This window comes from Psittacula echo (assembly GCF_963264785.1).
Source record: "Psittacula echo genome assembly, chromosome: 9".
NCBI classification, from domain to species: Eukaryota; Metazoa; Chordata; class Aves; order Psittaciformes; family Psittacidae; genus Psittacula; species Psittacula echo.
The window spans coordinates 6716148-6741527 of record NC_137745.1 but is presented as its reverse complement, the minus strand read 5'-3'; the positions used below and the strand labels follow the sequence as shown (position 1 = coordinate 6741527).

The 25380-nt window shown below is 43.6% G+C and overlaps 4 protein-coding genes across 12 annotated transcripts in view; 3 read left to right on the top strand and 1 right to left on the bottom strand.

Moving 5' to 3' along the window:
- PXK (PX domain containing serine/threonine kinase like) overlaps window positions 1-11150 on the top strand; it is a 39001-nt gene extending 27851 nt beyond the window's left edge. For 3 of the 5 annotated variants that reach the window (XM_080625319.1, XM_080625316.1, XM_080625320.1), the window contains 5 exons: window positions 462-539; window positions 958-1044; window positions 1651-1720; window positions 3852-3914; window positions 10418-11150. In XM_080625319.1, coding sequence (XP_080481445.1) covers window positions 462-539; window positions 958-1044; window positions 1651-1720; window positions 3852-3914; window positions 10418-10626 — 507 coding nt within the window. In that variant the 3' untranslated portion in view covers window positions 10627-11150. Of the gene's footprint in view, window positions 1-461; window positions 540-957; window positions 1045-1650; window positions 1721-3851; window positions 3915-7430; window positions 7514-10417 lie in introns of all 5 variants that reach the window. The other 2 variants (XM_080625318.1, XM_080625317.1) reach the window with 2 other exon arrangements.
- A 144-nt stretch (window positions 11151-11294) lies between these two features.
- PDHB (pyruvate dehydrogenase E1 subunit beta) lies at window positions 11295-16523 on the bottom strand. Its single transcript, XM_080625322.1, has 9 exons — window positions 16308-16523; window positions 16104-16211; window positions 15974-16036; window positions 15856-15891; window positions 15478-15763; window positions 14405-14515; window positions 13707-13798; window positions 13149-13290; window positions 11295-12770 (listed from the first exon to the last, which is right to left on the bottom strand). Exons 1-9 carry the CDS (start codon window positions 16446-16448, stop codon window positions 12625-12627), a joined length of 1125 nt encoding a protein of 374 aa, XP_080481448.1. The 5' UTR covers window positions 16449-16523; the 3' UTR covers window positions 11295-12624.
- A 328-nt stretch (window positions 16524-16851) lies between these two features.
- KCTD6 (potassium channel tetramerization domain containing 6) lies at window positions 16852-24715 on the top strand. Of its 3 annotated transcripts, XM_080625325.1 has the most exons (4): window positions 16864-16991; window positions 18949-19074; window positions 21985-22093; window positions 23321-24715. In XM_080625325.1, exons 3-4 carry the CDS (start codon window positions 22067-22069, stop codon window positions 24005-24007), a joined length of 714 nt encoding a protein of 237 aa, XP_080481451.1. In that variant the 5' UTR covers window positions 16864-16991; window positions 18949-19074; window positions 21985-22066; the 3' UTR covers window positions 24008-24715. The 3 variants fall into 3 exon arrangements, with proteins under 3 accessions (XP_080481449.1, XP_080481451.1, XP_080481450.1); XM_080625323.1 differs by lacking the exon at window positions 18949-19074 and having other exon boundaries at window positions 16852-16991; XM_080625324.1 differs by lacking the exons at window positions 16864-16991; window positions 18949-19074 and adding an exon at window positions 19119-21392.
- Window positions 16961-25380, top strand: part of LOC308224929 (protein CFAP20DC-like) — a 136910-nt gene continuing 128490 nt past the window's right edge. For 2 of the 3 annotated variants that reach the window (XM_080625315.1, XM_080625309.1), the window contains exons 1-2: window positions 16961-16991; window positions 21985-22093. The gene's annotated coding sequence lies outside the window, so the exon portion shown is untranslated. Of the gene's footprint in view, window positions 16992-21984; window positions 22094-25380 lie in introns of those variants that run through there. The other variant, XM_080625310.1, reaches the window with a different exon arrangement.

Genomic DNA, 25380 nt, shown 5'->3' with positions numbered 1-25380 from the left:
GTTCCAACCCCCTGCCACAGGCAGGTTGCTCCAAGCCCCGTCCACCTGACCTTGAACACTGCCAGGATGGGGCAGCCACAGCTTCTCTGGGTGCCCTGTGCCAGCACCTCAGCACCCTCACAGGGAAGAACTTTTGCCTAAGAGCTCATTTCAGTCCCCTCTCTGTCAGGTTAATGCCTTACACCCTTGTCCTATCTATAAATAGATAGCTGTCCCTGCCATCACAGTATCCCTTCTATGATTTGGTGTTTCTTTGTCCCTGCTGTTTGATATATAGCTAGATTTGGAGTGGAAAACATGCATCTAGAGTCTTCTTTTCCCCTTCAGTAAGGGGATAGCGTCAGAAGTTGGGGCTTTATATGAGCAACATGATCAGATTAATGATGAGTTTTGAGTAGTGAAATTGTGGTTTTCTTTATAACATTTTATGCTATGACTTTTTTTTCCCCATTCTGCATTAGGTCCCTACCAAACTAAAAGAAGCACTGAAAATCTCCAAGGAATGCATAGAAAAGCGACTAACAGAAGAGCAGAAATTGGTAACGTCTGCATTTCTTTATTTCCTACAGATGCTTCATTTCCTCTTACCACTTTTACATGGGGAAAGCGAGATTTTACTCAGAATTGATTTTGAGTAATAAAAGCTTTCAGGGACAGATTGGCTTTCCCAAAAATGCAGTATCAGGAGGTGTAGAACAGCTGTTGACTGTGTGGCATTTTACTGTTTTAAGCAATGCAGCTGCACAGACAGTGCCTCCTAAGTTAAGGGATCATTTTAACTAAAGTGTGAGGCTTCATCCTCTACCAGCAACAGTAAAGATAAAAACTAATAATGAAAAAAGAACTAAATATGCGGAGTGGCTGCAGGGTGGTTTTTTGTGCTTCAAACATATGCCTGGTTTGAGAGCATTTAAGATCTTAACACAGTATTTTCCTGGTTTGCCCTTCATTTTGAAGTTTCACCAGCACAGAAGGCTGACAAGAGCTCAATCTCATCATGGCTCTGAAGAAGAAAAAAAGAAAAGGAAGATCTTAGCACGGAAAGTAAGCAATATTTAATTAGGTTTCTCACACAGAAAAAGACGTGAATATATATACATTTAATGTTTAGCATGCATAACCACTGGTATGCTGCTCTGTTGTGTCCTGTGTTTTTCTGTATTACTTCCTGATTCTTTTCACTTTTGTAGCTAGGCAATGGATTTAAGAAGTGTAAGTTACAATAGTAGCTGACTTGTGCACTGATTTAACCTATTTGAGGTGGCTGTATGAAATCAGTTTAGTGAACACCAATAACCTGTGCTGCTTCCTGCTGCCGGTGAGGATATTGGAGCCTTTTCAGTCTGCTCCTGCAGCATGCTGCCTGTGTTTCCCTTTCTTTTTGGTGGGTCAGATTTCTGCCTCTCCCTTGTGGTCGGAGGGCACTGAACTGCCTGGTTGCTTGCCTGGAGATATTCAAGTGCAGAACAGCCTTATTGCTGTTGTCATCATGGGAGCATGTGTTGGGGATGGGTAGAGATATGTTGGCCGTTAGTAAACCTTGTGTGATATATAGTGGATGGCTGTTACAAATCTGTGTGTCTGCTCAATCTTATAATGGAAAGCAATTTAGTCATTGCAATCTTCTGTTTCTTCTGCTCCATTTTGTAGAAGTCAAAACGCTCTGCCTATGAAAGTGGGGAAGAACACTCAGCAAAATACAGCAACTCAAATAACTCAGGTAACTACAGAGAGAAGAGATTGCTTCTACACAGCTATGGCAATGTGTTTGTTGTTGCTGTAATTTTTCTGGTTTAAAAGATCCAGGGTCACCATCAGTTCACACATTAATATTGGACTACCAAAGCCTGATACCACTCGTTTGGGTATTTAATAATAGATAAATTGATGATTTATCTATTATAAACTATTGTTTATCTATTATTAAGATACTGTCAGTGTTAGATTTTTAGCTGCCTAATTTAAAGCAATGTGTTTTCTCTTCTGTGCCTTGTACCTCAAAAAAAAGATCAGTGTATACATTCTGTTTGATATTTGAGTGTAATAATAATAAGATCCATTATTTGGGCCATTTAATAACGCAGCCTTTGGGGATAACAGAATCAAAGAATTCCGAGGGTTGGAAGGGACCTCAAAAGATCATCTAGTCCAACCCCCCTGCAAGAGCAGGGTAACCTAGAGTACATCACACAGGAACTTGTCCAGCCGGGCCTTGAATATCTCCAGCGTAGGAGACTCCACAACCCCCCTGGGCAACCTGTTCCAGTGCTCTGTCACTTTCACAGTAAAGAAGTTTTTCCTGATGTTCACATGGAACCTCTTATGCTCCAGTTTACACCCATTACCCTTTGTCCTATCACTGAACATCACTGAGAAAAACCTAGCTCCATCATCCTGACACTCACCCTTTACATATTTGTAAACATTGATGAGGTCACCCCTCAGTCTCCTCCAAGCTAAAGAGACCCAGCTCCCTCAGCCTCTCCTCATAAGGGAGATGTTCCACTCCCTTCATCATCTTTGTGGCTCTGCGCTGGACTCTTTCAAGCAATTCCCTGTCCTTCTTGAATTGAGGGGCCCAGAACTGGACACAATATTCCAGATGTGACCTCACCAAGGCAGAGTAGAGGGGAGGAGAACCTCTCTTGACCTACCCTTTCTAATGCACCCTAGGATGCCATTGGCCTTCTTGGCCACAAGGGCACATTGCTGGCTCATGGTCATCCTCCTATCCACCAGGACCCCCAGGTCCCTTTCCCCTTCACTACTTTCCAGCAGGTCAACCCCCAGCCTGTACTGGTACATGGGGTTGTTCTTCCCCAGATGCAAGACTCTACACTTTCCCTTGTTGAATTTCATCAAGTTTCTCCCTGCCCAGCTCTCCAGCCTGTCCAGGTCTCACTGAATGGCAACACAGCCTTCTGGTGTGTCAGCCACTCCTCCCAGTTTAGTGTCATCAGCGAACTTGCTGAGGGTACATTCAGTTCCCTCATCCAGGTCGTTGATGAAAATATTAAACAGCACTGGTCCCAGCACTGACCCCTGAGGGACTCCACTAGTCACAGACCTCCAGCTAGATTCTGCCCCATTGACCACAACTCTCCGCCTTCTTCCTTTCAACCAGTTCTTGATCCACCTCACTACCTGATCATCAAGCCCACACTTCCTTAGCTTATCTATGAGGATGCTGTGGGAGACAGCATCAAATGCCTTACTGAAATCAAGAAAAACCACATCTACCGCTCTGTTTTACTGTATTTCCAACCAAAACCATGCTATAATTCTGTAATAAGGTGTTAAGATGAATGAGAAAATTATCTGTTCAATTGCTGCTTCAGCGCCCCATTCTAAAACAACAGAGCCTTTGACAGGTGTTCCTTTACTTAAAAGGAATGGTCAGTACTACTGAACACTGATTTGGCTAAAAAGTGTCCAAAGCAGCCTACTGTTCAAAAGTCAGTTACCAGAGTAACTTGCGGAGTGCAACAACTGACTGAAAATCTTAGAAGGAGAAATGGGCTGCCATCCATGCAGTGGCACAGCTCTTAGGAAGAATAGAATTTGGACGCCAAAATCCAACAGCCTAAACAACAGGAAAGAGATATTTGTGATTGAGTACTATTAAGTGTGCTTCTATGTGTTTGGACCTCCTCTGATAGTGTGTACTATAAAGCCTCTGTGTTCAGATTGGGTCTGAGTGATATGGTTCCTATGAATGGGGATCCTTCCCAAGATTTCATTGGAAGCAGGACTGGATCTTCCTTCAGTAAAACTGGCCTGTTTCCAGCAATGTGTCTTGTCTGACTATTGAATTTTAATGGCACAGCTTTAGTTACTGTTGTTTTATTTAGCAGGCTCTGGGGCGAGTTCACCATTAACATCTCCGTCATCCCCCACTCCGCCCTCCACAGCAGGTAAGTTCAAGACTCATTACAGTCTCTCTTTTTGGTTTTCTATTTGCCCCCTGCCCCTCATCTGCGGGTGTTACTTCCAAGGATGGTTGATTGAGGGATGATGGTTTTCAAAGATGGAACACAGAGATGACATTTATCTTGTGTCAGCTAGAGCATGGGCATGTTTCCTCTTTTGAGGGCCACAGAGAACCTTTTAATACTGTTACTTTTCATTGAATAACCTTTCTTGAGATATACATGGTATGATTTAACCCACAGAGTGTAAGTCTCTATTACACAAGGCCTATTGACATTGCCACTTTCTGGTCCTTTCTGGGCCTTCTGTTGCAGTATGCATTTGTTCTGATGTTAATGGTCTGTTGCTTCTGAAATACTGTTTGTTAATCCCTTGTTTCTGTGTATTGTCTCTTTACATCTCTACTGCTGTGATGTAGTTTTAGGATTTTTGGGTGTGACAAATTCAGTGGCTTAGGCTGCATAAATCTCCCATTTTTGCTGCAGCCCATTGATAACACCAGTACAACTAGTAGAAACAAGTTAAAGACTGAGTTGGGTTAAAAATAATATCTTTATTATTTGTGGCCAGTTCTGTTTTCCAGTTTGCTGGGTAGCTGTGCAGACAGTTTTGCTCATGTTTAGGACAAGTGGTGGGAAGTGGCAAAGAATCTGCTTGAGTGGGCAATAGAAATGCTCATGAACAAGTCCAGAGGAGGCCACGAGGATGATCAGGGGACTGGAGCACCTCCCATATGAAGATAGGCTGAGAAAGTTGGGGCTGTTCAGCCTGGAGAAGAGAAGGCTGCGTGGAGACCTCATAGCAGCCTTCCAGTATCTGAAGGGGGGCTATGAGGATGCTGGGGAGGGACTCTTCATTAGGGACTGTAGTGACAGGACAAGGGGTAACGGGTTCAAACTTAAACAGGGGAAGTTTAGATTGGATATAAGGAAGAAATTCTTTACTGAGAGGGTGGTGAGGCACTGGAATGGGTTGCCCAGGGAAGCTGTGAATGCTCCATCCCTGGGGATGTTCAGGGTCAGGTTGGATGAGGCCTTGGGTGACATGGTTTAGTGTGAGGTGTCCCTGCCCATGGCAGGGGGGGTGGGAACTAGATGATCTTAAGGTCCTTTCCAACCCTAACTATTCTATGATTCTATGAGTACAAATCTGAATATTGAGTGACAGTGCATGTGCTTCAGTCTGAAAAGCTGGAAGTGGAGCACTGGCAAACATTAACAGCAAAATGTGTGAAAGGAATACATTTCTAGAAGGGAAGCAGTCCATAGCATTGCCATCATATAACTCACGCTATAGGATTTCTGCTTCCAAGAACAGCACAACTCCTTAACTTAAGCACTGCAATCAAATTTGTGTTTGCTGTGGATGGTCTTTCAAAGGACACTGCAGCCTGTGTGATGTAATTTAAATCAGTCATGCTGAAATGCAGATGAGTCATTTCTCCTTCATGCTGAGGGTATGCTGAAGTGTAGGTTTTATGAACTGACTTCTTCCAGTTAGTCTAAACAAGATAATTACAGTTATTGTGTTGCACAATAACAGTGCTGTTCTCTGCATGTCCTGACTCTTGACTGAAGGGTTTATTTCAAGTTCTGTGTGCTTTAATAAGGAAAGTAGCTGAAAACGCAAAAGAAAACCTCCTGCCTCCAAAATGGACAGATGCTTAGAAAATTTCCTGCAATAAACCAACCTTTTAGTTATGTTCTAACCTGAACCTGTTGGAATTTGGTTAAAAGCTTTTTCAAGTTGTGAGCGTGTGATGCAGGTTTATGTGAGATATGGCTCAAATGACTGAAAAATGGCTCAACTTTAGGCTCAAAACTTAGCTCTGTTGTTCAGACTCATGGTGATTTGTGGTGACCAGCTCCGTTTGACATGATGCATGTAGCCTTTGTTCCGATCTGAAGGTGCTTTGATTTTTTTGACTGGGTGTAAGGGCAAGTGTTACAATTTCAGGAATGGGTTTGTGAGTAGACTTCATAGAATAAACTTCAGATACTAGTTCTGAGAGAAAAGCTAGTGTGCGTGATTTTTGTCACTGGGAATGTTGTAGTTCTAACTAGTTTAAGCAAGTACACTGTTACTGGCTTGATGAAAGACACACTGGCCCAATTTTACAACTTTCTTTGTAGCAAGTGATGTGTCTATTGCTTGTATCTCTTCCAGTTTCCTTGTTCTTACTAAGGATATTTACCTCTAAACTTGCTTGTGGTGCGATGACTCTCAAAAGGGGAATAAGGCTTTCAGTCTGGCTTTGTGGTTGTGTTAGAATCACGGCATCTCAAAGCATCTTGCAGATAAAATGCCATGGCATAATGAAGGCTGATATAGAAGTGTACCCAAAATGTTTCTGACATTCTCCCTTGAATGTTGATTCTTTTTTCTCCACTTGCATAATTCTTTGCTTCCTTGAAAATTGGTTATTTTCCTTTGTGGCTGTGAGCTGTGGCTGGGATCAGAAGGGATGCAAAGCACTGTGGTGTGGGTTATTTAAAACTTCAGCGCATCTCCTCTAAATCCAATAAGCCCATAAGATACCAGTGAGCTCTCTAACAACAGAGAAAAGTTTGGAGGGTGCCATTTTTGCTTCCCTGGGCTTCCCTTTGGGAATAAAGTAAAAGAGTTGTATTTAGCTTTAGCTGTTTTTCTATGCCAGTTGTTCTGAGTCCTTCTGTCTGACGTATGTTCGTATATACACCCATATGGTGCATCTTTTCTGCCCTTCACATTAATATAAGACGATTTGAGTGTTTTAGTACATGCTCTTCCTGAGTGGCTGTAACCCATGCAGCATAAGTGTAAATACAGGTGTTAATACAACAGGAAGTTCCTTAAACTGAATGGATTTTGTCTTCTATGGCTTATCTGCCAGCAGATTTCTTGCTAAATCTCTCTTAAATGCACTTTAATCCTGTAAAGCTCGAATTACCACATGTACAACTGAAAGCATGTGTGTTGTGTTTGTTCATCAAGTATAACAAAGTTTTCAGCACGGAAAATTATGGTTGGTTATTCAGAATCATTACTGCGTATGTACCTTTTAGTAATCGATCTGTAATCCTCATAGTTGTTAATGAATAAGAACGTACTGGTTTTTGTACTAACTTTGCAGCTAACAGTATCTGTATTTCTCACTTTGACACGGGAACCAGGTGATTAACTTGTGTCCTCTCTCTTTTTCTGCTGTCTTCAATAGAGCATGCATCATTTTGAACGTGAATTTTCAGAAAAGTAAGCTAATGGTGATTTCTCTGTTTAAAGATGCTCTGTTTCTGCATGGGAAATTTGAATGTAAAATTTGAATGTAAAATTTGAACTTGGGAGGGATTAGAAGAAGAGGATCTAAACATTCTGATGGATTACTTTAATGAAATACAGCATCTTTAAAAACTCTCTTACTAAAATTATTTTCTTGCACCCCATTCTCAGTCAAGTGTTTAATGCTGCTTGCACAATTACTGTCACTTTAAATTCATAATTAAGTTTTTCTTTCAATTCAGGCATCAAGTTTACAGCATCTGATTTACTTCCTATTCCTTTTAACACACTCTTTTAACAAAAATGTCCCTGTAAAAAACCTTTGGTAAGTTCTTGTTTGAGTGTTTTACTCTTAAAACTGCATGAATGAGTAAAATGTGTGTTTGCAGGCAACTTCTTCCAACATGTATATCAGAAAGGTGTAGTGATAACTGAGCACTTCTCTCAAATATGGGGTTTTTTTTCTAGTAAATAGAAAAATATTCACTGTTGGGCAGAACAGTTTAACCTGTAAATGTAATTGCATCTGAGAACATAAAGGTGAACTAAGATTTCCTTTGCCAAACTCATGTCTAGAAGGAAAGGACAGATTGGTTTTGATGGACTAACTGAGATGAATGGATTTAAGATTTCCAGAATCATGCTCTTAATAGGTTCAATATGTAATGCTCATAAGTAATGCTCATAGCTAGTTAGATACCATTCTAAAACCTGTGTGTATTTATGTTTTAAGGCAGATCTCAGGTTTAGCTCAGATGTAAGAGTATCATTGTCTGTAACTAGTCTCCCAAGAGCTTAACTGTGTGATGAGGAATTTAACCATTTTCCAGCAGAGAAGGTGGCCTCTCCCCCTACTTCTCTGTCTTTTCTATCCTCATTGTAAAATAACCAGACCAAAATTTGAATGTAACACATGGAATCTTGGCCTGATAATACTTAGTGATCCAAGCACTTTGTGGCTTTTTTACCCCCTTCTCTGTCATAGTATTTCACTGCATCTGTTACCATTGTGTGCCATACAGACCCCTGGCCACTTTTCAGGGTCATTCCCTATTGTATCTTGTCCAGCTACTTGCATAGCCTCTTCAACCTCACCCTGCAATCCTAGCCAGGAATCTTGTCTTTGTTCTCTGCAGTTCTTGCATCATTTGGAGCTGCTTCATCTATGATGAGCTGGTCTTGGCTGTTTTACAGCAGTTCATCCGATCAGTTTGGTGCTAGCATTGCAACGCCAGTCCTACAGTGTTCTGCTTTGACTACTTTAACTACTTCAAGTTGAACTGTTCTTGTTCTTCAATTTTGCTTTGCTGTGCTTTGCTGGCATATTCTACACACATGAGAAACAGGAGAACTCTGACCAACAGGATGGTTTTCCAGTGTTTCTAATAGTACACTGACCTACATATTTGGCTAGTGTGAAAACTAGAGTTAGATAAGTTTGATGGCCCCAGAGCATCAATGTACAATTTATTTCAGTCTGTGCTATCATTGTGTAATGTTTTGATTACTGAAGAGAGCAATTGATCCACATGCAACAGGCATGTTAAATTGTTTCAGTTGATCTCTGACATCTCTACTAGGACTTTAGTATTTCCTCTGGAAAGGAGGACAGTGAAGACAAACCCAGTATGTACTTCCATGTTGTGTTGTCACTGGAGGTTTTCATGACAATGAGAATTTTTCCTGAAGAGTTGGAAGTGCTACAGTCACAGCATATATCAATGTACACTGGCAAAATGGGATGCTTTGTGTTAATACTCTGCATTTTGAGCTTGCTCCCATATGGGAAATGTCTCTTGTCAAAGACTGGTACAAACAGAAATTGAGGGAGCTTTGAGTTACGACTTCCATCTAGTAAAAATGCTTTTTCTTTTAATTACAGGAATTACTTTTTTTCCTATTACTTGTTGGTCTGAGAGCAAGTGTTAGTGAGGAATTGAGAAAAGTAGAACACAGAGAACTCTGCTGGTTTTATTTTCTGTAGCTGAGCTTTATCCTTCATCAAATACCTCGAGTCTGTGTGCCATAACGTTAACTGCTTGATATTTGCTTACTTCATAGCAAGCAGTTGTACTTCAGTAACCTCTCTCTTGGTCGGCCTCATGTAGTTCTTCTTTGTTGTCCTTCAGCATCATAGCTGTTGCCACTTAGCTGTGTATTCGTTTGTAGGTTACCAGAAGCGAGTGTTAAGCTATAGGTGACATTTGTGTCTCTAAGTCTTACTATGGAATAACTCATGATCTAGATGATGTAGTTAGTTCAACAGTGAATTTTAAGGTGTTAATCATTATGCCCCTACTCATTCCAGAATATTACAAGAAAGGTCCATCATTCCCCATAGAGCGGGTGATGGGCTGCAAATGCCACTTCACATGGATGTCTTGTGGAATGGCACATGGTCACCTCTAAAGCCCTTTGTTCTTAATCCTACCTGGATCTTTGATTATACATGTGTACAAATAATGGTGCAACATGCAGCAGCAGAGTTGCACAAGAGCAGGGGCAAATAAGGTCACCTGCCTGGATCTGAGCTGCCAGGAAGCACCTCCATGCAGGCCCTTGCTGCTGGGCTAGCTACCTGTGTGCACCAGGGAGCTGGGATGTGAGGCTGGGGCAAGATGAGCAGCATGAGATGGATGGGACTCAGAAAGCAAGGGTGACTCGTGGGAACACAGAGGCAGGCAAGCAGTGTGAGTGGCAGATTGTTGTGATTCATTCAGCCTGTGAAGCAAGCATTTGTTACAACATGTTTTGAGAGTCAGTACTGTGGAAGTGTAAAGCACTTCCAGGAAACTCTATCTGCAGTTAGTACTGTAAAACTGGAGTATAATCCAAACAAGCAGTCATGTAAGTAAGAACAGAGTGAGATTTACTTCCAGTCTTTGTTACTATTCATGAGCCAAAGATCAAACTGCTTCACTGGGGACAAGCAAGACAAGCAAGCTAAGAAGCCCTGTTAAGTGATCTCGTGTTTGAGTCATGTTTTGCATCCCCGAGTTCTGAGGTTCTTCAGGCTTCCTTTCAGAGGTGTCTCAGATGACATGACCCACCTGCAGATAGAGGCATTTGATCATTTTGACATTTTTCATCCATTCTGTTCTTCACACTCCATTGGCATTCAAAGGATGACATGACTAGAGCAGGAGTGACCAAGTGCAGCTCAGCAGCTGCAGTGCTCTGCGGCAGGACCTCATTGGCATAATCAAACTACATTTTCTCTCCTCAACAGGAGCATCATCGATACCCCCAGCACCACCACCACCGCCACTGACACCAGCAGCTCCTCCTCCTCCGAGTACAGAGGTACCAATGCAGCCAAGCCCACGGCCTGATGTCAGCACAAGCCGAGGAGCCTTACTCAGCTCCATTCAGAACTTTCAGAAAGGAACTCTGAAGAAAACACAGACCTGCGACTACAGCGCTCCCAGGATCAGCTGAGGCCGCTGGACACACCGGGATTGAATTCCCTCTTCCCCTCCTGTGCTGTCTTGGAATAAGACCCTCCTGACCAGTGACTGATGCACCAGCGCATTGTCACACTGTAGCTCCGTTTACCCTGTTTCAGCTTTCCTTGAGTAGCAGCACTGCCCTGGCTGAATCGCGTTGCCACATTGCAATAAGTACTCTCCATTCTTCACTTGGTTTCAAGAACATTACTCTCTAGCTGCAGGTTCAGGAGCACAGCAACTTCTATACAGTTGAATAAAAAATTGAAAATAAGAATTGCCATGATCATGGTAAATTAATGCATTTTTCCAGAGCTCTGTTCCATCCCTTTTTCCATATTAGAGGTCTGTAGTTTTAGCCTGCTCAGATTTTCAGCTCTTTTCATGCACTTGTAACTCATCTTAATTCTTGCTGCACTGAATCAGCAAGTTTTGTTTTAGATAATCCACACACACACCCCCCCCCATCCTTAAATCATACTGCACAGGTGAGGGAACTGGAGAATTACATCCTATTCCCGCCCTAGTTGCTGGTGGAGTAAAAATGCTGTCTCATTAAACTTGCTTAAATGGCCACCCTACCTGTAACTCTAAGGGGAAGTGTTTTTAAATGAGGAAATGAGTTGAAAGGGGAGTTAACAGGGCACTGGGATATTATTCTTGTTTTAGTTAAATGCAAAGTTACTTCCAAGTTAATTCTAGAGTTTAAACTTTATTGAAAGAACTTTTTTTTTTTTTTTTGATTTAAAACCTTAAACAAATTGCACTTTAAAGGATTAAAGATAATCCATTTTTTTAAATTCAAGTACATCCGTGTTTGTTACTATGCAGAGAACGTCTGTACAGTTTCATGCAACCTGTGATATCCAGTAATTTTTATTAAAATATTAATGGAATTCCTCCATCAGTGTGGTGGTGGGTATGTTCACCCAGGATTGCACCTGAAGCCAGACTTCCTAAGAACCTAACAGCAGTTCTGCAAAGGGGAATACCCTGAAAGGTTTTCCTGGCCCTTCATGGAAACAGGATCCAAGTTGTTCTGCTCCTTAGAGGTAAGTAGGTCTCCTCTCCAGCAGTTCACTGGAAAGCCACAAGTGTTTGGGGCAAGCCAGGCTGATACAGGCAGCTCTCACTCTGTACCAGAAGCTACCCAGCAGAGCCCTCCTTGGATTGAACCCCAGTGCAAAGCTATCTACTGAAAGGCTGCTGCCACTTCCCCAGCTCTCCAAACACCGTCTACACAACTGCTGCTTCAGAGCTCAGTGAGTCTGAGTAGAATAGCTTATTTTGCACTGTAAGAACTAAAGTTTGAGCATGCTGTTGTTAGCCCGTGTGATGCAAAGCATTTTTATCACTTAATGTGGCTGTTAGTAATGAAAAATTGTGTAGTGTTTCCCATCACATACTGAAGAGAATTTTTATTAAATAAAGCTCTTGTGCAGAAGCTTTCCTGCATGAGCAGAGCGCTCAGAGTGCAGGGCCAAAGCCCCTCTGTACAAACAGCAGCACTTAACTGCTGAACTGCCAAGTGAGGTTTCACCCACACCTGTTTGATCCTTCACCTTTAATAAGCCTTGTGACCTGGGCTCCTAGGGAGCCATGGCATTCCAGGGCTTGTACTGGGGCCTCCCACTGCTCACTGCAGTTCTTCCTTCAACCACCACTAAAGCCAGTTAATGCAGCTGGTCTGGTAATTAATTACAAGATAAGCAGAAATGGAGGATTTTTTCCTCACTCCAAGTTTACAACAGGATTTCTCCACATACAGCAGCACTAATCCACCTGTACTGTTGAACAAACAAGCATGACCACACTGTTACTTACATGACATGTGGCTTAGAGGGTGACCTGATATAAACATCCTGGGAGGTCACCAATGCTTTCCCCACTATAGAAAAGTTCATGTAACTGTACAATAGAAGTTATGCATACAACTTGCCCAACAACATAAACACTTGTAAAGCAGGACTTTAAAGCATGTATTTACAACTTAGATGTTCAGTACTTTCTTCACTGCAAATATTATGTCCTTCACTTGAGGCACGCTGTTATCTTCTAAGTTTTTTGCATAGGGCATAGGAACATCTGTACCGGTAACACGCACAGCTGGAGCATCCAGGTAGTTAAAAGCAGGTCCTGAAACAAGAGAGATGTCAGGTTGCTATACACTATGCTTTTCTCTCAATTCAATTTCTAAACCTTAATCTGTTCAAACAATCCCGTTCCTGTTGCTCTAATATTCCAGAAAAAGCTGGTTTTGCTTGTTTATCTTCATACACTATGGTTCAGGCAAAAAATTCTATCCTGCTTCTCTCACAGTCAAATTCCTGGGATAAAGACTACTTGCAGTGAAGATGAGCTGGATCCACCCTGTGAAAATCTCTGGAGCAAGACATCTAGGCTCAAGCTCCTCAGATCTAGAACCCTAACTTTGTATTCATCTGGCTTTATCAAGAAGTCATCAGGATTTAGACTAGAGACTGAGATCAACACACGTAACTGCAAAACTCATACCCTCCATGATCCTGGCACATATTTCAGCTCCTACTCCAAATTGTGGCCAACCTCCTTCTACAGTTATTAGATGGTTTGTTTTCACAATGCTGGCTTCCACTGCTTCAATATCCATTGGTCGGATGGTACGCATGTTTATAACCTGGGGAGAAAAAGAAAGACTCTTGAGTTTTGCTACAATCTAAGGCTGTCAGTTACTACTTAATAAAAGGGTTACAGTGTCCTTTAGCACTTTCATCTATTCTCACTGAAGACCTAACATTAATAACATTTCTAACTTTTTATTCTGGCAGAGACTGTGAGGAACAGTTTCTGGTGGCTCCTGGAAAATCCTTGATAGGTGAGTCTTGCTATGTCAAGATCCAACCATACTAAAATACACTGTCATTGTTCTGGTTCCCATACAGCTGGGTCGCTCTCAAAATCATCAGTAGTTCTGCCTTAACTGTGTGATGAAAAGGTCAGATGCAGAATCATGAAATGCCCATGGTGTTAAGGCATTAAAAGATTTTTTTCCGCACTTCAGGAAAAGAGAAAAGCAACAGAAATCTCACCCACCTCACACTCTACACCTTCTTTGGCAAGTACAGAAGCTGCTTCCACACAGTATCCAACAAGTCTTGAGTGTGACACTAATGTAATATGAGTTCCTAAAACAGAAACAAGGGTTAAAAAATAACCCCTTAAGAAGCTTTTTTTCTAGACCTCAAGCTCCTCTCAAGGTAATGTTAGGAGTTCCTTGGAAATCTAAGTTCCTTAGGTTTATTTCAAATCCTCACTACTCTGTGCCCATACACAGCATGAAGAATGGCAACAGCAGGACTCTGCTAAAACACATACTTTATCCTTTAATTCAGGGAACTGGAGAGATACTTAATAGTTTTTCAGATTCTCCTTTTCAAACATTCGTATAATTCAGTGGTAAATGATGAACAAAGGCGCAGAAACACTACAATGATCTCTTTGCATTTTTGACAAAAATTACATACTAAGGTGAGGACAAGAGGCTTTTCAGCCATCAGGGAACAAATCCTTGGGAAGGTTATAGTTTTAGGTAGAACACAGAGAATAAGGTGATCTTTCTTTATATGGGCAACAGACAATAAAGCACTCTACTGGATAAAGTAATATTTCAACATTTAACATTTGAAATACTTCTCTGTGTCTCATAAAAACTGTATTCTGAATAGCTATGAGGTTAGAAAAGGTCCCTAGGCAGTTCAGTTAACAAGGAAATAAAACTATTCTCAGCTTACCTTGCCTTTCTATTTTAGCTTTTCCAATTGGAATAACGAAGTCCTTTGACTGTGCCTGCTCAGACAGTTCAAAAGGAACACCATACAGCAACTCATTTTCCAGCATCACAACTAGAAGAAAACATACTTGGATTAATGTATACGTCTGCAGGCATGGGACTGTCCTGACACTAACAGTACTGCAGCAGACTCACTCACTGTACTAAACCCATTGGGCAACAAAGACTTGAGCATGTCTGCAGAAGCAATTAAAATAAATCACAGTCATCACTTCATAGAATCCCAGACTGGTTTGGGTTGAAAGGACCTTAAAGCACATCCAGTTCCAACCCCCTGCCACAGGCAGGTTGTTCCAAGCCCTGTCCAACCTGGCCTTGAACACTGCCAGGGATGGGGCAGCCACAGCTTCTCTGGGCACCCTGTGCCAGCGCCTCAGCACCCTCACAGGGAAGAACTTCTGCCTAAGAGCTCATCTCAGTTTGGTTAAAGCCATTCCCCTTGTCCTGTCCCTACAGGCCCTTGTCCAAAGCCCCTCTCCAGGTTTCTTGTAGTAGGCTGATTTAAAATAAATTGTCTACAAGATCAGGTGTTTAACTTTGGTACATGATGGCAGAATCACCCATTTTAAAAAGGTCTTACATTCTGCATGTATGTTTGTGAAAAATAAAAACAGAGGTTGCCCTGCTTTTAATGACATTCTGAATTTATCATCTGGATTTCATTATCTATAAAAATTACTTATATGGACACTGTATATGCAGGAATTCCTCCTGGTTTAACTTTATCCTTTTTAACCCCCTTTACAATAGGTTCATAAATGTTTCTAACCTTCCTGATTGGTACCAAACCAGCACTAAAGATATAGAGCTGTGGCAACAGTACAAAATTAATCTACTGCTAATAAAGGAAGTGACTGTTAGGAAAATAATACTTCTGTGCCTTTCTAAGTACCCTGAACCTGAGTGTTTTAGGGTTTAATAATCTTGTTTCTTTTTAAATGGGGCAGGAGCAGAAACCCAACATTTTCTTTCAGGATCAGGTGCGAGGTATTGCCACAATCTGCCTGTGTTCACCTGGATTATCGTCCCGGATGGCTGCTTTCAGCAGACCTTTGGCATCTTCTGCGCTCCAAGGACTAACAACTTTCAGTCCTGGGCAGTGCCCATACCAAGCAGCGAAGCACTGGGAGTGCTGGGCAGCCACTCCAGCTGATGCCCCGTTGGGGCCTCGGAAGACGATGGGAACACCGATTAATCCTGCAGACATGTAACAGGTCTTGGCAGCTGAGTTTATGACCTGATCAATCGCTTGCATGGAGAAGTTGAATGTCATGAATTCACACACTGGTCTCAACCCCGCCTATTAAATATATTTATGTATATTAGTATGTTTTAACGTAGAAATAGGTTTAATTTTTTAAATTGGAAGTAGAGAAATGCACGTTTACAAACCATAGCAGCACCAACAGCAATTCCTGCGAAGCCCATCTGAAAGAGATGGAAATCAAAGGGGTAAGTGCTGGGGGAGCAACTGAAGGCAGCGCCAGGGCAGGAGATAGGACAGCCTCACCTCTGAGATCGGAGTGTCGATCACTCTCTTGTCCCCGTACTTCTTCCAGAGGCCCCTCGAGATCTGGAAGGAGAGAGCAGTCAGCGCCCGGCCGAGGACTTTTCACGGCTCGATAACAGCACCAACGTACCTTGTAGGCGCCATCGTACTGGGCCACCTCCTCGCCGAGCAGGAAAACGCGCTCGTCCCTCTCCAGTTCCTCATCCAGCGCCTGGTTCAGTGCATCCCGCACAGTCACCTGTGAGACAGTGGAGCCAGTGGGGCAAGGCCTCGCCTCTCCTGAGGGGGACACGAGCCCGTTTCCCCCAATTCCCTTTTTCGAGCTCGCTGTTACCTGTATGGCGGCGGGCGCGGAGAGGCGCAGCCCCCTGCGATGCTGGAGCAGGCGCCCGCCGGCGCAACCGTGCGGCGGGATGCGGGTGAGGCGGGGTCCCAGCGGGGCCAGGTGCCGCAACGCCGAGGCAGCCACCGCCATCTTGCCCGTGTCCTCTAGCGCCGTCGGACCGTTGGCGCCGCGGGTGATGCGGAGGCCCCGCCCCGCGCGGCCTGGCGAGCTGCCTCGCACCACCCACCCTGAGCGCTCGCGAGAACTCCCGGCGCGGTGTTTAAACGCCACTTCCGGTTTCCTTCAACGGCGATAGTAGTGGTAGCTGCGGTCGGTAGGGACCATCGTGAACCCACCCCGCGCTGAGGGGGGAGGCGCATGGCCGGGGGTTGAGCGCCCCGCCCGCCGCCACGGCTTCGCCTTTTAGCGACAAGGGTGCTCGGGCCACGCGGCTCCCACCCCGCGGGAGGACCCGGCCGGCGGCCTTGAGGGGAGGGGTACTCTGGTGCTCCGCGGCCCGGGGGCGCCCGCCCCTCGCCCCAACGACGCGAGGTGGTGCGGCCTTTGTGGGGCGTGGCTTGGTCAGGACACGCCCTCTCCCCGTGCCCACCCGCGTTGACGGCTCTGCTCCGCGCTCGCGTTCTGCTGTCCTCGCCGCCACCGGGCTCTGCCTGAGCGCCGGGAGCTGCTTCCGTGAGTGCCGGGCAGGGCCGCCACAGGACTGGGGGGCGCGGGGCCGGCCGCCCAGGGGGCGGGCAGCACTTTAGGGCGGGACGGCCCCATCCCGGGAGGATGTGAGGTGCAGGGCACGGGTTTGGGCTCCCGGGGTCTTTTCGGTGCCAGGAAAGGGCTACGGGATGGGATAGCGGGGACCCGGTGTTAGGGATGGGGTGGGACAGCTGTTGCGTGAGTCCTGCATCTAGTTGGGGTGGGAGACAGGGTACCCGGCGGTGATCTCTGTTAGAGAGGGTGAGGATATGTGGGTCTTGCCCCACGCAGAGAGGGGAATGGGTTCTTTTCCTGTACCGGGGAGAGGAGGCACAGCTGTGACACTGTTTCGGGGTGGGGGGAGACTGTGGGCTCATGGGTCGTTTGCAGGGAGGAGATAAAATGTCTGGGTTTATTCCCAGCATCTTTGCTGAATCATTGTGATTCTGGGGAGAGTTCCTCCACCATGAGTTCGCTGGTTCCTCTGTGATGGAAATTAGTACTTCCCATCTCCTGCTGCAAGTCTGGGCCCCTCTCTGGCCTGGGCTCACAGGAGGGACTTCTGCCCCTGTCTTGCTGTATTGCTATTTGATCCATGCTCATGCTGAGCCCCACTGGTGTGGGCAGGGAGGCTTGGTGTTTCTGACACTTGCCTTTCTCTAGAACTGTTTAGAGACATATTTCCACACAGAACCAACTACTGGTTAGTTCCTAAGAAGCAGAATACGTGGGTAAAACCCAACTGCTGTCAGGGGTGCTTTAAGCATGGGTGCCTGGGGTTACTTCAGCAGCACAGGGTCAGCACGACCAGGGTTGCATACAAGTGTCTTCTTTTGGCTTTCGTGAGAGGAGAACCTAAGTGATACCGTGATGTGAGCTCTTCAGACGAGCAATTAAAATAAAAGTTTGGAACCTGGACTTAAACCAGGATGTAATAGAGCTCCTCAGGGGAGGGAAGGAAACTTCGTGATCTTGGAATTTATAGTGAGGCAATTAGACATGAAGGAGTGAAAATGCTGAGTGGCTGGTGTGAGCGTTTTTCCCTCCTGTCTGGGGTGAAGACTAAGTATTAGTAAAAAAAAAAAAAATAAAAACCAACTAAAGAAAAGCAAGAAGTAAGTTAATTTTTAATTATCAGTTGTTATAAACTTGACATGTGGTGATGGGTGCTTTCTGTAGTGAAGCTGATGTGATTTGCCAGAAGGTTTGGTAACTGGTTGTTTTAAGAGCTTGCCTCCTCCTCACTCCCTTAGAGTGGCAGAGTGTTGAAGCCTCATGGGTTCACTCTGCAGACTTGTCTCGCTGTACAGTGTGATATAGTGCAGTCGTTTCTGGTGCTAGTTAGTTTTTGTCAGTTCAGGTGGGTAACTGATAATGGTTTATAATAAAAACTTGCCTTTCAAATGTTATGGCTGACTGGGGAATAAACAGGTTGTCTATGTACAGTGTAGCTGTGCTGAGAGCAGGAGTTTCTTTTAATCTTTGGAGATCTAAATGTGAGAGGCAGGGAGCTCACGAAGTGGGTGAGTAGCTTGAAATTCCAGGTGTATTTATCTGTATAAGCAGTTAAACAGTTTGTGTGGAGGTTAAAGAGCTTGTGTTGTTCTACTGATACCAATGTGTCTATTAAAGATGGTGCCACAAGTAAATCCTTTAATTCTTTTGTTGGAAAGGCTAGATGGAAACCATTCAAAGCAAACCGGGTGGTGCATGACTCTTGACTTTTAACTGTTAATCTATTTCTGCTCCTCCTTCAAGTAACTGCGTGTGGTGCCAGTGCAGTGGGTTTCTCCAGGTGCAGTGTGTAGCCTGTGGCCTTGACCAACTGCAATACACATGGTCCCAGGAATGCTGCCACCATCCCCTGTCCTGCCTAAGCCCATGTGTGTGTTCACAGAAGCAGAAGTTCAGCTGACTCTTACTTGCTTTCTCTGAATTCCAGCTTGCAGAATGGTTGCATGTTAGCAGCTCTGTCCTGGAAGAAGCCCTGCTGAAGTTAATAGGAATACCTGTTGTAGTAGTGTTGCTTGTGAAGAGCCTTGTGATCCTCCGAGTCACAGCATATGAAGTAAGAGTGAGCATTTTATAAATGCAGGTATCCGATTTGGTGTACTAAGAATAAAATGATGACTTGAGTATTTTTTCTTCAAAGATACTTCCTTCTCATTGTGTGTTTCTAGTTTGGGATGTGCTTAGCTGCAGCAGCAGCTGTAATGACCATGTTAATGCAGTGTATCTTCTTGCTGCTTACAGAAGCAGTTCAACGAAAGCATGACTGTGATTTCACACAATCAGTGTGCTTCTGCTCTCACCAAAGAGTGACATCCCATTTGGCTTAAATGGTATCAGCAGTTTGTCTGTCTGAATTTCATCTTGCATGACTTTTTTCTTACGGTTATTAAAGGCAGGCTGTGTTTGGGATATGGCTGCATGTCATCTCGCATCTGCTGTTTGGACATGAGTAGCCACGTTAGTGAGGCTGCCCCTGGGTGCGATGTGATGTTGTCTAACACAGGGACAAGAGCTGGCCTGAGGCGTTGCATCTCAGGGTACAGATGGAGTGAGTGTCTGCCCACCCCTGTGGATGCACCATCATATTTCATTCAGGAGAACATCAAGCATCATTGAAAAGGTGTACATCATGAAGGGTGTACATCCTTATCCTTCTGGTGATATGCTTTGCTAGTACTTACCTCAGGTTGCACCTGAACAGAGTTCTTTTTGCCTGTGAAGTCTAGAAATTCAGAGCTTCCAGGCTGATGAGAGAAGTTGTGATCACACAAGCATTTTCAGGTGGCCTCCTGGTATCATCTGTTCACATCATGCGCCCTGCTCCAGCACTGGTCAGCGTGTGCCAAATGATTCTAGGTCCTTATGCAAAAGTCAGTGAGGTTTCTCAGTGCCACTTCTATGTCAAGGGTGGGTTTGCTTCAGCAAACTGCTCGTAAATTATTGACTCTAGCGTTACATAGCAGTGCTGTGATCAAAGATGTGTTCATGCCTTCATACAGACAGCATCATCTGTTTCTTGCCCTGATAGTCTTAATTCATCTGTAGTGTGGATTTAGATGCTGACCAAAATAACATAACTGATAGACATTGTCTTTGAAATATTCTGACTATATAATTGAAGCTAATTTTATTAACACTGCAGATCTCCTCTATCATGGTTACTAGGAAAGTTTCTGGGCTGGCTGCATCAGTTCACTTTCAAGTAAATGTTGCTTTGACTATCAGAAGCTTGAACCAGTCTCTCCTATCATTTTAATGCATCTATGTGTTATGCTGGTGTTGTACTTGACCAGAATAACACCTGTAATTGATGGAATTGAAAAGGCCTGGGCTGCTGATAAAAGTTAATGGGCTGTACTTGAATGACAATCCCAAATAAAGAAAACCTGAATGAATTCACTTCCTGATTTGTGAACAGTTTAAATGACATAATTACAGAGGTTGGCAAAAGAGCTGGCATTCCAGGTTTATCTGCTGTTAGGCTGTGCTTTAATGTATTTTCTTGAGGCATGCTCTGTCTCTTGATTTGTAAAAATAGGATCCTGGTATGACTAGTTCTGTATCTGAGTATTCCTTAGTCTTCTGTTGTCTCACCTCATGATTTTCATACAGTGATTTGGGTTTTTCTACTCTTTCATACATCTGAGGCATAGCTGACGCTGTGCTTGTGCTGCCAGCCCCCAAAGGCCTGACCTCCTGGACCCTGTTGTGTCCAGGCTGTGGGATTGGATGGGATAACACAGCCCAGAGAGGTGGGATGTACGGCCTTGTTCTGTGGTGAATGAGACCAACCTGGTTTGCTGCAGTGAGGAGGGCAAGTAAACTTTTTGGTTGGGAATTAACTGTAAACCTTCAGTTGGTTTGGAATGTAGGACTCTGGCTGGGCTTGATCTTTGTGCTGCTTTTAGCTGGATGCCTGTGTGTTGAAGTTTGCAAGTAAAGAGGATGGAAGCAGAAGTCTTGGTAACTGTGTGGTCTTTAAGATGTAAAAATAAACAAAGCTGCGAAGCTGTACCCTACTTAAAACAGACTGACCTAAATTTCCAGGAGTGAGGCAGGCTCTGGGTAGGGATAAAGGCTTATTGGTGACTAGCTTCTGGTCCGTTCATCACTTGACATGGTTGGCAGGCCACTTTTGGAAAACCTCCACTGGTGTCTGGGGACAATCACTCCCACCCTCCACCTCAAGTCGCACAACCTGGGCTGTGTATTTCTCTTGGTGTGCTTGTGTAGAGAGGGTCCCCTTATGCAAGTCAGCAGTTCAGGGACAGGGAAGTCAAAGCAAGAACCACTTCACAAATTGCTTTTGTTGGGGCGTTGTTGAAAACATGTTTGATGTCCTCTGGCTTGTCCCTGAAGAGATTTCTTTTGAGGGTGCGTATGTGTCTGTGAAGTCCATTCATGTTGTAGTTTGATGTTCTTGCTATCAATTGCAGTTCTCCACTGCTGAATTATTTATTTTACAGAGATTTTTTGTTCTGCTTGTTGTTCATTGCTTTCATGCTTGATTTATTCTTCTGTGCAGTTTAAAACTGGAGCATGGGAGTTCTGACACTATTAACAAATCACATGTATGATCAGTGGTGGCTAAATCAACCTTTTTAATTGGGAAAAGAACATCTGTCTTTCAAAGTACTCACAGTTTCCCAGGTGGAAGGCAGTCTGGAAATGTATGTTATCCTCAGAAGCAGACTGCTTGTCATTTAACAAAACTGGGATGGTCATACAGCCGATGGAGTGGTTACCCATGTGCTCTGGAGGCAGTCCTGTAGGTAGCATGAAGGGAGAAGGTGGGAGAAGCATGTTTGTAGATTCCCCTGCTAATGTGGTTTTGTAGCTGAATGCTCTGCTGGCAGAGAGCCTACCTTTGATTAGGAAGCATTCGCCTTGGTTGTTCTTGTAGGTACTGATGGTCTGCCATGTTTTGTTCTTTGTTTTGTGTTTTTGTGTGTGCTTTTTCCTGCAGGGAGATAAGAGGAGGTAAATCGTGTATGCTTTCAGCAGCCTTCTGATAAACTTGGAATACCATAGTTCAAGCAATTGAACAGATGGATAATGGAGACTGGGGATATATGGTAAGTGCATATGGAGCCTGTGGAAGTGTGTACTGTGTGGTGCAGCTGGGCTTTTGAGACCTTACAGTAAGAGTTCTTCCAGATCTGTGTTGGGTGTAGATCCAGAGCTTCAGTCATGTGAGAAGAAAAGCTGTGCATGTTGCAATAGCTTACTTACATTCTCTGGAGTGCTTTACCTCATGTGCTGGTTGTGAGAGAGCTCAGGTTCATGTTTCCTAGGTGCAATCAGTGAGTACCTAAGTGTTGCCTTAAGCTCACTGTTACTGTTTTCCTAACCCACAAAGGCAGAAAATAGTGCTTCCTGCCTGTGATTTTAAGGACTTTGTAATTTTATTTAGGAAGGAAAAATATTTTTCTTTGCAAACCCTGCCTCAAGCCAGTCAAGTGCATCTTATTTTTCTCCTTTTCTCCATTTCTAAACATTCTGCTGCCATGCATATGTCTCTTTCCTCTGGCTGGCCTCAGTCCTAGTTGTTAGGGTTGGTGGCCAGATGGGATTTATGTTCCTTTTTCTCTTGCTTCCTCATGTGCTATTTGGAAGCTGATGCAGACTGGTTGTGCTCTGCGTCTCTCTTCTACACAGCATACTCGTTTGCTAATAAATGTCTTTTTAGATTTAAAAGCTGAAAGTTCTTTTTTTTTCCTGTTTGCTTGTTTTAATGATGCCTCTGAACCAGAGCATGGATTATATTGTTTGTGAGCTCTTGGTCTTGTGTCTAAACTTGCACTGTCATCCTGTTTTGAAGGAGAGAAAGAGGGTTAGGACTTGTTCAGCTGTTTTTTTTCTTTCTTTCTTTTTCCTTTTATTTTTTTCCCCTGTTTGTTTGGTCTAGAATGAGACATTGTAAAAGTAAGAAACACTGCTGGGCCTCATTCAGACTAACTTGTTCTTCAGGAAGTATCTCTCTTCTCATTTCCCCATCTGTAGAATAGAAAAAAACCTTGTTGCCCAAATGCAAAACTTGCTTCTGTGACAGCAGCTCAGTTGTTAAGATTTCTAAAGAATTCTGGAAATGTGCATTCTGAATGTTAACTATCACCCTGTCTAGTTGCCAGTTGTGCCTTGTTGCTAGGTGGCTTGGATTTGTTCGGATTTCAACACCGCTTAAAGGCTTCAGATAGAAGTGTGATTCTCTCCAGAGCCTGCAGTTTTTGCCATGTGTGTCAGTGAGGTGACTGAATCTTCTTGTGGTGGCTTGATAAACTCTGCAATTTCTCTCTTTCTAGATGACTGATCCAGTCACGCTAAATGTGGGTGGACACATGTATACGACATCCCTCACAACTCTAACGAGATATCCTGACTCAATGCTTGGGGCCATGTTCAGGGGAGACTTCCCCACTGCCAGGGACTCTCAGGGCAATTACTTTATTGACAGAGATGGACCACTTTTCCGTTATGTTCTTAACTTTTTAAGGACCTCAGAGCTCACTTTGCCACTGGACTTCAAGGAGTTTGACCTGCTGCGGAAGGAAGCAGACTTCTATCAGATTGAACCACTCATTCAGTGTCTTAATGATCCCAAACCGCTGTATCCCGTGGATACCTTTGAGGAGGTGGTGGAGCTGTCCAGCACCCGGAAGCTTTCCAAGTACTCCAACCCAGTGGCTGTAATCATCACACAGCTCACTATCACCACAAAAGTCCATTCATTACTGGAAGGCATTTCAAACCACTTCACAAAGTGGAATAAGCATATGATGGACACCAGGGACTGCCAGGTTTCCTTCACTTTTGGGCCGTGTGATTACCACCAGGAAGTGTCGCTCAGAGTCCACCTCATGGAGTATATCACAAAGCAAGGCTTCACGATCAGGAATACCAGAGTTCATCATATGAGTGAACGGGCCAATGAGAACACAGTGGAGCATAATTGGACTTTCTGTAGACTGGCAAGGAAAACAGATGACTGATTCTGGCTCCCCAGGAGCCACTTCAGTGATTAGCAGCTTCACTGGACAGTAATCCCAAGAGAGTCTGGGTTTTGACTAAAGCAACAATGTGGGCTTTTTTTTTATACGACTATTTATTGTTTCTCAATAAGGACTGGAGGAGTTTCCTTCTCCAGCAGCTCTGTCCTTTTGTCCTGTTCTGAAAAGAAAACCGTGCATGTGCCTGTTCAGTCAAGACACCTTTTTGTTTGAAAGAGGGAGTCCGAAGAATCAGTCCAATAGGATATTTTATGTCATTAACACAATTCTCTTACTCAAAAGTGCTAAAATTACCTCTGTTTAAATGGTTTCTAATCCATCTAACGTGATGACACTAGGAGCAAGAAACAAAAAAGAATTTAAAATGCAGTTGGGGAAAAGCTGCTATCATGTAGTCTAATTTAGTTTCTAAATAAATAAACAGTATTGTAATATTCTAGGAAAACAAATTTCTCCCTTTTAAAAGTACTTGATAAGTACAGTTTCTTACAGTTATGACAACTGTTTCTTTCTATGCATATAAATCAAGCAACCAAATATTATCTGTAGCCATGGAAATATGATTAGAAATATTTATATTGGATTCTAAATGCAAAATGTCCCTGTGGTAGAATTAATATTTTTAATGCCTGGTGCAATATTATTCCCAAGTGTAATGCCTGCCAGCAAGAAGCTAATAAAAATGTGAAATACAGCATACTATTTTGTATTTTCTTTTTGTCTTCTAGAACTCTTAATAGTTAAAAATCTAAAACCAACCAACTCAAAAAAGGCATCCAAACCCCTGTTTTTCTGTGCTGCAGAGTAGTTCAGATGCTCCAGTAGGGCTCCATTCTCCTCCATTACTGATGCACTTTGTGCCTTTTTATATTGATTTCAACTGTCCTCATTATAGAAGAAGCTGTGTTTTGAGAAATGCATTATAACTAACAGAAAGATGCCAAGTATTTGTCCTGCCTAAAGGGGTAGGGATAGAGGCAACAAAGAGCCTGAGTAGCTGCTAAGGATTGTTACCTGGTTTTCAGTGACTTATCTAATGACTTTATAGATAGAATTTTAACTGTGGAGTGCTGTTGCTGATGATGTTCAAATGAAGGCACTCAAGTTCTGTGTTTTTACTCACATTTGTGTGGCCATTTCTTATCTTGGGCAATTTGTCTTAGTTATTAATAGAACTTCTGGTTATGCTTTAACTTGAATGCTGTTGGGAGCAAGACAGTTGTTACCCATTTAGACAGATGGATCCTGGTCTCCCATGAAGTGCTTGGCTCAGGTGCTCCTTACCACAACTGCTTTGCTCTTTGGGGATGTAAGAGGGGGTCTAGATTTCTGTGGCAGTTGCTGGTTCTTGAGGG